The 10,832-nt window shown below is 40.2% G+C and overlaps 1 protein-coding gene across 1 annotated transcript in view; it reads left to right on the top strand.

The window, feature by feature from the left end:
- c25h16orf87 (chromosome 25 C16orf87 homolog) overlaps positions 1-10,286 on the top strand; it is a 15,064-nt gene extending 4,778 nt beyond the window's left edge. Inside the window, exons 3-4 of the mRNA XM_072671343.1 lie at positions 4,343-4,522; positions 8,996-10,286. Of these exons, the coding sequence (XP_072527444.1) occupies positions 4,343-4,522; positions 8,996-9,114 (299 nt within the window). The 3' untranslated portion in view covers positions 9,115-10,286. The remainder of the gene's footprint in view (positions 1-4,342; positions 4,523-8,995) is intronic.
- Positions 10,287-10,832: the final 546 nt, after the last annotated feature.

Raw genomic sequence — 10,832 nt, 5'->3', positions numbered from 1 at the left:
GAACCATTTTTTTCTAAATGAGCTGTGAGTGTGAAGAACCTTTTACATTGAGTTTTTCAAACTCTCAAAGGGTTCTTTGGGTGATGCCATAAAAGAAGAACCTCTACGTGGACATCTTTGAACCTTTAAAGGGTTCTTTGAGTGATGCCTTTTGAAAAAGAACCTTTAGATTGATTTCTTTAAACTTTAAAAGGCTTTTAAGTAAAGAAACATTTAAATTGGTAAAGAACCTTTTAAATGGTTCTTCAAGCAGTGCCGTAGTAGAACCACATTTGGTTCCATAAAGAACCATTTTTTTTTCTAAAGGAGCTAGGAAGTGTGAAGAACCTTTATATTGACTTCTATAAGCCTTTTAAATGTTTCTATAAGCATTACCATAGAAGAACCATTTTCGGTTCCATAAAGAACCATTTTTCTAAACAATTTTTTTTTACTTCTTTAAAACTTTTAAATGGTTCTTTTAGCAATAATGTAGGAGAACCACATTTGGTTTCTATAATGGATATGTAAGTGTAAGGAACCTGTAAATTGGTAAAGAACCTTCAGATTGAGTTTCTTTAACCCTTAAAAGGCCTATGAGTGAAGAACCATGTGTGGTTCCACACAGAACCATTTGCTTAAAGAACCAAATTGGTAAAGAACCTTTTTAAATGGTTCTTTGAGCAATGCCATAGCAGAACTGTTTATGGTTCAATGAAGAACAGTTTGTTGTGAAGGAACTATGAATGTAAAGAACCTGTAAATTGCTAGAGAACCTTTTATATCGACTTCTTAAAAACTTTTACTGGTTCCTTTAGCAATACTGGAGGCGATTTAATAATGGAGATGTGTGAAGAACCTGTAAATTGGTAAAGAACCTTCAGATTGAGTTTCTTTAACCCTTAAAAGGCTTATGAGTGAAGAACCATGTGTGGTTCCATATAGAACCATTTGTTGTAAAGCAGTTCTAAGTGTAAAAAACTCTTCAAATTTGTAAAGTAATGGAGGTAATGGAGCTGTGAGTGTAAAGAACCGTTTGTAAAAAGTGTAAAGTGTCAATTCTATGGCGTTGCTTTTAAGAACGCTTGGTAGCACCTTTGTTTTTAACAGAGTGTGTGTGTGTGTGTGTAACAAACACTGGTAGAACCGCTCTAGAACCGCTCAGAAAGCCTCCTGCTCTGTATTTTGCATTATTTGCTTTACTGTAGCAGCACATTTTTGGCATTGTGTCATTTCAGCGCCGGGTGTGCTGCAGGGCTGGAAGCTATGAATGGAATGCCGAACACAGGCTGTCTTTGTACGAGCGCTGCGGCGTCTAATAACCTGCCTAATAAATAATATCTCTTATTCAGATGACGCCGTCCGGCAGGCCCGGATAGCTCGAGTTCCTGAGAAATAACCAGAAGAATGTCATCATAAATCCCCCACCTTTTTCTCATAATGCACTCCAGACGGCTTCTTAAACTGAAGTCTTAAAGAACACACACACACACACACACACACACACACACACACACACAGAGAGAAGGACTAAGTACACAGAGCTGTACTGCGCGTCATTGTGATCTGTTCTGATGGGTGGGATTGCTGTTTTCCCCCTTCTAGAAGGGAGTTAATATACTGCACAAGGTTTCTCGTGCCCTTGTAGCATCCTGTTCTCAAAGCAGGAGGACTATTTATTCACAAAGCTAAGAATAATGCTCCTCATTTTTTTTTTTTTTTAAATAGGTCAGGCTTTTATTTAGGCTGCCCTGTCCTTGCGCTGTCTGACAGTCTAACGCATGCAGTGCATTTGTGCAGAGTATTGATTTCGGGGCTGTTCAGCTTGGTTTGGGACGCTTTTGAGCTGCAGCAGCACCATTAAATCCATTCTTTGGAGGAAACGGGTGCACTGGGTCTCGACGTGTGCATTAGAATGGGCGTAAACTGGCCGTTCTGGGGTGGGGTGGGTGCGTGGGTGGATGTTTTTATCAGTCTGACCCCGACGTTGGGCACTGGCATCAGGATCCAGGCCTAACCTTGTGAGTTGTGGAGGGGAATTGGTCCACAGTGAAATGATTCGCAGAACAGAGCTGTTCTTGTCAGGGCAGGTTATTGACAGAGATGGATTCCTCAGCTAATATGTAGTCATACTGAGTGAAGCTGGAGCACAGGGGAGAGGAGGAGGAGGAGGGAGGAGGAGGGAGGAGGAGGGAGTAGCACCACCCTGCAATAGAAATAATGAGCGAATCCCGGCCCGCTTGTGTTTACATTCACAGCTGGTATCCTCTTAGTAATGTGGAATATTAGGACGTGTAATTCAGCTGCAGTCAATGTGGAACATACACTACATATAGACTGTGCGGACAAAAGTATTGGGACGCTTGCTCGTTCATCACTTCCTCTGAAATCAAGGGTATTAAAAACAGTTTCACTGTCTCTACTGTCCAGGGAAGAAGATCTGCTACTACTACTGCTGTCCCAAAAGTACTGGATGGGGCTCCACCACCATCATTCCAGAGAACACATTTCTTCCACTGCTCCACAGCTCCTCAATGCTGGGGGAGGTGTGTGTGTGTGTGTGTGTGTGTGTGTGTGTGTGTGTGTGGGGGGGGGGGTTATACCATGGCAGCATGGTGCCAATAGGTTCATGATGCTTCCCTGCTCCAGAGAGTCCTAATCTATTGGCGGAGATTTTTCTACAGGGCCGTCCATCTGCATCAGCAATTATCTGAATCAATACATTCACCAGAGGGGGTGTCCACAAACATTTGGACATGTAGAGTATCTCCTTTTTTTTTTTTTACTTTCAGACCCTCGGTCTCACTCTGTCCCCGGTGCTGTTGTTGACCCGCACCGACCCGGCCGTGCATTCTTCGCCGTTCTTGCTCCCTTTACACCTAGAGCAGGACACAGGGTTGCCACGTCCCGCGCTGGCTGGAGTTCACTCAGAGCATGAGGGGCTCTATAAATAACCTTCCTCAGAGCAGCTCAGGTCTCCTGTGCTAATGAGCGCCTCAGCACTAATTAGAGCGGCCTTTCAAAAGTGATGCCTGTGCTTTCACAGAAATGCCATTACTCTCTCACGCGCGCTTTCTCTTTGTGTTGTTGATGAGGGTGGGGGGGGGGGGGGGTTGTTGGGGGTAACGTGAGAATTGGAGAGGGAAGGGGGTGATTGTTTGGGTTGAGAGATCATGGTGTGTGTGTGTAACTGTGAATTAACTGGTGTTGGCCTTTTGTTTGGGTTGCCTTTAAGGGCTTATTTAATGCTATAGTTTATTGATACATCTTGTCCTTATGTATTAAAGCGCCACCAGTAGGGGGATGTGTGTAATGCAGAGGGGGATGTAGACTGGGGGGGGGTGGGGGGTCTTGCTAGGGCTTCAATGCAGGCCAATAAACTCAAAAAAAAGGGGACCTCTATGATAATGCTAATTTCATTTGCCCTCTTTATAGAATCATTAACTGTATGTTAGCACTAAGCTAACACGCTATCGTTTACATTAAAACCTGCATTAAATTCCATTTAAAGGTGTTTCATAAGCTTTATTGAGAGCTTATAACAGACATAATTAATCAGACTCTTTGAACATCTGTAGATAATCAATCAGGGCTAACGTGCCACCGATTACTACCCACTACCGAAAATATAATATATATATATATTTTTTTTTTGTGCATATAAACACACTTACTGACACGTAGAGCTTATAGAAGGTCTCCTATAACTCCTATAACTGATTATTCTGTCCGTTCATAATGGTCTTCAGTTTAGCTCTATGAAGGTTCTAGAGCTTAAACTTTACAGCGAAATAAGAGTATTACTAGTAAAATTAGCAGAAATGAAATACGGCAGAATGTTGAAATTTGATTTGGTTGAATAATCCAATTAAAAATGTCCCATAAAAATAGAAATGTCTGGATTAAAAATGTATTTAAAAAAAAAAATGCAGTAAAATGAATAAAATGCAAATATTTAAGTGCAATAGTCCAACATCTCCATCAGCGCGTATCAGACCCTTCTACACATAGTCTAGCCTAAAGCTGTTCTAGTGCATTCCAAGTTCTACTCTAAATATTTCATGATACAGGTTCCTAAAAAGGTTCTTTTTTCAGCCGTGTCGTAAAATAACTACTTCTGTTCCCTTTTTAAGACGTTTTTACTGGGAAGCTCTTTAAAGAACTGCTGTGAATGAGAGGTGTGAGTGTGAAGAACCCCCCTGTAATGTAACCGCGATGTACACCAGTGCATCAGTTCTCAAGTCGAGAACAGCCTAGGAACCTTTTGTTTTTAAGAGTGTAGATTATTTTATTATATAAAATTGTATAGATTATTTATTATATATCATGTAGTTCATGTATTTTCCCTGTGCTCCTCCTTCAGACAAACTGGATGCCAAGAGAAGACGGACGGAGAGAATAAGGAAGGAGAAGATCAACTTAACGTCCACCAATGATATGGAAAATAGGAGGCGGTCCCGCACCAACAGCCAGTCGGATCCGATCCGGAGAGGGCGGGGCAGACCCAAGACGGTTGGGCTGAAGAAGCAGGAGGAGGAGAAAGGTAAATGGCTTTTATCTTTTGTCCTGTGAAGCTCTTGATGTGTAGAATAGCCAAGTATTCAGTGGCGGCACCAGGACAGCTGTTTTGTCTAGAGGCACGGCAAATGGGACGAATCTCTAATTTCACTCCTGTGGGTGAGGAGGAAGTGTGAAAAAAATAAAGGTTACCATATCTGCTAAGTGTGAAGTTTGGAAAAAATAATAAAAAAAGGGCAAAACAAACCTTAGAGATTAAACTGACCCATCTTCTGCCTCTTCTCTCTTGTTGGGGGTAACGTGAGAATTGGTAAAAGAAGGGGGTGATTGTTTGGGTTGAGAGATCATGGTGTGTGTGTGTGTGTGTGTGTGTGTGTGTGTGTGTGTGTGTGTGTGTAACTGTGAATTAACTGGTGTTGGCCTTTTGTTTGGGTTGCCTTTAAGGGCTTATTTAATGCTATAGTTTATTGATACATCTTCTCCCTATGTATTAAAGCGCCACCAGTAGGGGGATGTGTGTAATGCACAGGGGGATGTAGACTTTGGGGTCTTGCTAGGGCTTCAATGCAGGCCAATAAACTAAAAAAAAAAAGGGGACCTCTATGATAATGCTAATTTCATTTGCCCTCTTTATAGAATCATTAACTGTATGTTAGCACTAAGCTAACACGCTATCGTTTACATTAAAACCTGCATTAAATTCCATTTAAAGGTGTTTCATAAGCTTTATTGAGAGCTTATAACGGACATAATTAATCAGACTCTTTGAACATCTGTAGATAATCAATCAGGGCTAACGTGCCACTGATTACTACCCACTACCGAAAATATAATATATTATTTATTATTATTTATTATATATTAGAATATATAATATAAACAAAATATATGTGTTTTTTTGCAGTTGTCAGATTATTATCTGCATATAAACACACTTGCTGACACGTAGAACTTACTTTTTGTAAAGTAGAAAATTCGGTTTGTGTGAAAATCGCAATCTTGGCAACCCTGCTTGGAGGGGGGGAGGCTATGCTTATCAGACGCCTCATAGTTATGGTTATTGGTTAAAATTGTGACGTGTCAGTGTGGATTTTAACTGTCAAATTTAGAAAGCATATTTTAGTTGGCGTTAAGGTTTATTATTATGTAAATTAATTTGTACTATTTTTAAAGTGCATTTTTAAACAACATAAAAAAAAACTGCCTAAAATATCAGTCAAATGTAAATGTTAGGAAAAATTGCTTACAAATTTGCATAAAAACTGAGTAAAAGAAACGTTGGCTTTTTATCCAATCAGAACAGTGGGATCTGAAGTTAGAGTACAACACTGCCGTCTAGTGGTGTTGATGTTTACACAACGCTAAATGAACCACTGTCTGACCCCAATCTTTACATCTAAACTATTAATAATAATCAATACTGTGTTTTTGAGAATCGATACAGTACTGTAGAACATAACACCATACTTTAATATATCAGTATTTTCTTACATCCCTAATTATCATTTTATGCATTTCTAGTTATGTTACCAATTAAAGATTTAAACAATACAATAGAGTAACTATTTCAATGAGAAACTTTTTAATGAAAGCCAGTTTTAATTTGTGATGTTTATTTATGTAACATTTTAATATTGAATTTCACTTCAAAGGTGTAACCCCTTTGTATGTGTGACAATTAAGTGACCAATCAGTTACAGTAACTGTTCCTTAACTTGGAGCCTGAACTAAATCCAGGACTGGAAACTGGTTTCAGGGTCCAGATTTGAAGACCTGGTGAATTATTTAAAGGACATCTTAAAGAATTCCCCACTGTGGGACTAATAAAGGATTATCTTAAATTTGAGTGGAAGTCATTTTGGATTTTTATTGGTCAGTTCATCGAGAAATTCTAATAGAATATAAAAAAAACTGGCAACACGAGATCAAAAACTACAAAACTGTATGGCCATGACCATGTTTGTGTTTATTTATTGTGTAAAGTAGATCTGTATAACAACAAAACTATGTAAATCAAAATACCTGACCGCAGACAACCTATAAACACGTATCATAATATTTCACTTTAAAGGTGATATGGAAAAATGGGCGGGGCTAGACCTGTCTGGGCCCAGTTATATTGCAGCCTGTGCTTGAATTATAGGAAATGTGTAAAATATGATGCTGCTCTCTTTTCAGAGATGTAGTCATTCCTCCGTTTGGCCTTTTATCAGAGCTGAAAGACGACTGAATTCATTACTTTCTGAGCTTCAAATAGAAAAGAGCTCATTCATGAACGACGTGATTCATCTCTCTGGATTTGACGGTTTCATTACGGTTCTCTTTGTAGCTGATTCAACACCTTGAAACTCTCATCTTTTAAAGCTGTAGTCAATCTGTCATTTCTGGTGATGTCTCGAACCCCCCCCCCCCTTCAGCACCCACTAACACCGCAGTCATTCTCTCCTGTTTGACTCATCCATGCAGAACTGGTCATTTTCCACAGCTCGGTTTTAACACGATCCTCAGCTCAGCTGTCTGTGAACCATTACCGGGGGGGGGGGGGGGGTGAGGAACACTTTAGAGGATAGAGATGTTGCAGTGAGGCTTTTATAGAAGCTTACTACATCTGTCCTTTCCAAAATTCATCAATTCGTCATTCGACCAGCAGACTAAATGCTAAATAAAGCATAGCTGTTTTAGAAGTCCCTGTGTATTATCAGCTAGCACTCACTAGCGAACATCATAGAAGAACCGCCTTAGGTTCTATAAGTACAGGTGTGTGAGAGAGAGTGAAGAACCTTGATACAAAGCTGTTACACATTCACATCATCTCCATTACAAACGTTCTTCATGGAACCAACAGCGGTTCTTCTATGGCTGAGGTCTCAAATCTGGACCTTGAATCCAGTTAGTTTCCAGGCCTGGACTTTGTAACCCCTTGGTATGTGTGACACTTAAGTGACTAGTCAGTTACAGTGACTATTCCTTAAATCTAGAGCCGGAACTAAGTCTAGGACTGGAAACTGGTTTCAGGGTCCAGATTTGAAGACCTGGTGAACTATTTGAAGGACGTCTTAAATTTCAGTGGAAGTCAATGGAAAGAAATATATTCCGAGTCATTTTGGAGGATTTGTTTTTGGTCAGTTTATCAAGAAATTCTAATATAATATAAAGGAAACTGGCAACATGATGTCAAAAAGTAAGAAACTACAAAAATGGACACACAAGGTTTTTGCTTGACCATGTTTGTGTATTTATTTATTGTGTGCAGTAGAACAACAAATGATGTAAATCGCAAAACTTGACCACAGACAACCTAGGAATAGATATCATAATATTATTATTGTTATTAGTATTGTTGGAATGGGACACAATATATAATACAGTCTTCTTATTTGTGGAGTATTGACAATGTATACATTTTCGTGTGTGTGAGTGTGTATATGTATATGTGTGTGTGTTTTATGAAGACAATCATATTGTCTTACACACCATATACTAAGCTCAAGCTATTTAACTTGTTCATTTCTTACAAAACACTTGATTGAATAAATGCAAATAAAATATTGATATTTTTAGATGGTGTTTCTACAGGCAGACGAACTGCCCAGATAAATGTAAGGGCCTTAGATCTTCACACAGTTCTGTTATGTAATACCGTTTATGTAGTAAAACGCATAGAAATCAGGGATGGCCCCCTGGGGGGCGGGGAGAGTACGTATAGGTTGGGTAATGTAGTGCTTCTGAACAGTTGTATATTCAGCAATTGTGGTTTGCTACCCTTCTCGATATCCTGCAAATGCTGATTCGCAAACATTGATAAAGTGTAGAAATTGGGGCTGCAGGGTTCTGAATGCAGTGGGATGCATAAATGCAGATGCTGTGGTGCAGTAGTCCAGCGTCACCTAACCATGCCACTCCTCTGGAGGACTATAAATACATTCAATAATGTTCAAATCTCAACATCCGTCCAAACATCTGACCGTTTCTGCCCTGTTAACTACTGTCACAAGTGTAGTGCACGATAAACATGTGGTGAAGTATCATTTGTGCAGCAGCTGTAGTCTGTTTCCCCTCTCTCTGTCTCTCTGTGCTGCTTCTGCTGCGATGCAAAGGCAGGGTTTCTCCACCACCACAACTCGATACCATCTAGAGCAACAGTGTCCAACTGCTGGTTTCATTCTGGTGGTCCGCAGCTCTGCAGAGATTCTCATGCTCGTGAAGGCTTTGCTAATTAGCTGATGAGTTCAGACAGGTGTGTTTAATGAGGTGAAACAGGACACTCTGCAGTGCTGCCGCCTGCCTTGACCGGACTCTGACCCCAGCGTGACACGGAGGGTCTTCCTGTAGGCATCACATCGGCTGTGCATGGCCGCTTCCTTTTTTGCGTTCTTGAAACGTCCTTCTGTGTTTAGTGACACTTTCCTGTATGTGTGTGTGTGTGTGTGTGTGTGTGTGTGTGTATGTGCGCATGCGTGTGTGTTGTGTGTGTTTTTTTTTGTTTGTTTTTTTTTAGAAAAACAGGAAAAGGAGATCGACATTTATGCCAACCTGTCAGACGAGAAGGCCTTTGTGTTCTCCGTGGCCTTGGCTGAGATCAACCGCAAGATCCTGGGCCAGAGACTCATCCTGTAGGAGGGAGGGGCTAAAGCGAAAGAGTGACCAGAGTGACCAGACTCCGGCTGCATGGACCTGGGGGTGCTATTTTTTTTTTTTTTTTTTTTTTTTGATGATCGAAAGAAAAAGGTGGAGAGGTGCTGGGACCCCCAGGAGGGCTTTGGAATACCGGGTGGACCCTGTTGGACGGGCAGGTATTGAGGGGTTCACGTGGACATACCCGGCCAGCGTTTGTGGGCGGAGGAGGACTGGAATGTGTGATTCTGGACAATTTAGGAATCTTATTTATCATTAAATTTTTTTCAAAGATTTTATGGAATGTATTAAATGATAGGTGTTTTTTTTTTAGTTTTTTTGTTTTTTTTTCTTCTTTTTTTGTTTCCTTTAAACGAAATTGTGGTTTGTCATTTGCCCGATGCTAGTCACCCAAGAACACGTCTCAGCGACTTGAACAGTTTTCTACAACCGTGTCAACAAAGTGTCCTGAACAAACTTCGGAAATGTTTTAAATCTCTTATTATTATTCGTAGTATTATATTAATAATTATTATTACTGTTATTAAGTGCCGAAAAGAGCTGGTGTTGATATGGACAGTGTTTTTAAAGCTGTAGTGCTCCAAAATCCTCCAAATGGTTGTTCAGGTTGAACCATCAGCATGCCCAGTCTGCAGGCTGAGCTCTTCTCCAAGTCTCAACACCCTCAAACATGCATTCAGGGCTCTTTCCAGGGCACGGATCGGGCCTGCGCTTGTGCTGAATTTCATCACCAGTGGTGATCCATCATTGAAAACCCTATTTGGCCTGATCTGTGCGCAGGAAAGAGGCCCTCAGACTGTTTCTGTGTACAGAGCTGTGGCCCGGCTTATCAGATGGTTGGTACTGTATCCGTTGCTTCGAGCTCTTTGTAAGCTGATCTGCGTTGTTTGTTTTAAAGTGCCAGTGAGCCGTTCTGCTTCAGAAATAACTCGAGCGTCAGTTATTATGAGAAGGGAGGAGAAACTCTGGAACTAACGTCTGCTTAGTGCTTATTTATTACAGCTCTAGCACCTAATTTAACTGCGTATTACAGTGTTTTATACAGTTGGTGTTTTTTTTTCCCTCCACTTCTCTTGTTTGTTCCACAGATGGTAAAAGCATATGTGTAATCATCACTCTGTCCATGAGTATATTAAACGTCAAAGGAAAAGCAAGTTAAGCTGCTGTGGTTTGGAGGATTTCATTACAACCATTTTCCCCCTCTTTTTAAAGTGGCTTACATTGAACTTTGTCCTGAGTTCACTTAAATGTGGGTTTATGCACTAAAATCATAATAACATCATAATTCAGGACTCTTATCCATTAGAATTGAATAAGCTCTTTACGCTGCCATCTAAAAGCAGTCTGCGTTAGTGTTCATTTATTGAAGCCGGTAGGATATATAGCGTTAAACGTTATATATATATATATATATACAGTGAGTCCAAGAAGTATTTGATCCCTTGCTGATTTTCTTCGTTGGCCCACTAATAAAGACATGATCATTCTATACTTTTAATGGTAGATGTATTCTTACATGGAGAGACAGAATATTAAAAAGAAAATCCAGAAAATAAATCTAAGGAATATATATTAATTGATTTGTATTTCATGGAGTGAAATAAGTATTTGATCCCTTAGTATTCATTAGCAGTTCTGGCTTTTACAGACCAGTTAGACACTCCCAATCAACTTGTTACCTGACCTGAAGCCACCTGTTC

Source organism: Salminus brasiliensis, chromosome 25 (assembly GCF_030463535.1).
Source record: "Salminus brasiliensis chromosome 25, fSalBra1.hap2, whole genome shotgun sequence".
In the NCBI taxonomy this organism is placed as follows: domain Eukaryota; kingdom Metazoa; phylum Chordata; class Actinopteri; order Characiformes; family Bryconidae; genus Salminus; species Salminus brasiliensis.
This window is presented reverse-complemented; position numbering and strand designations above follow the sequence as displayed.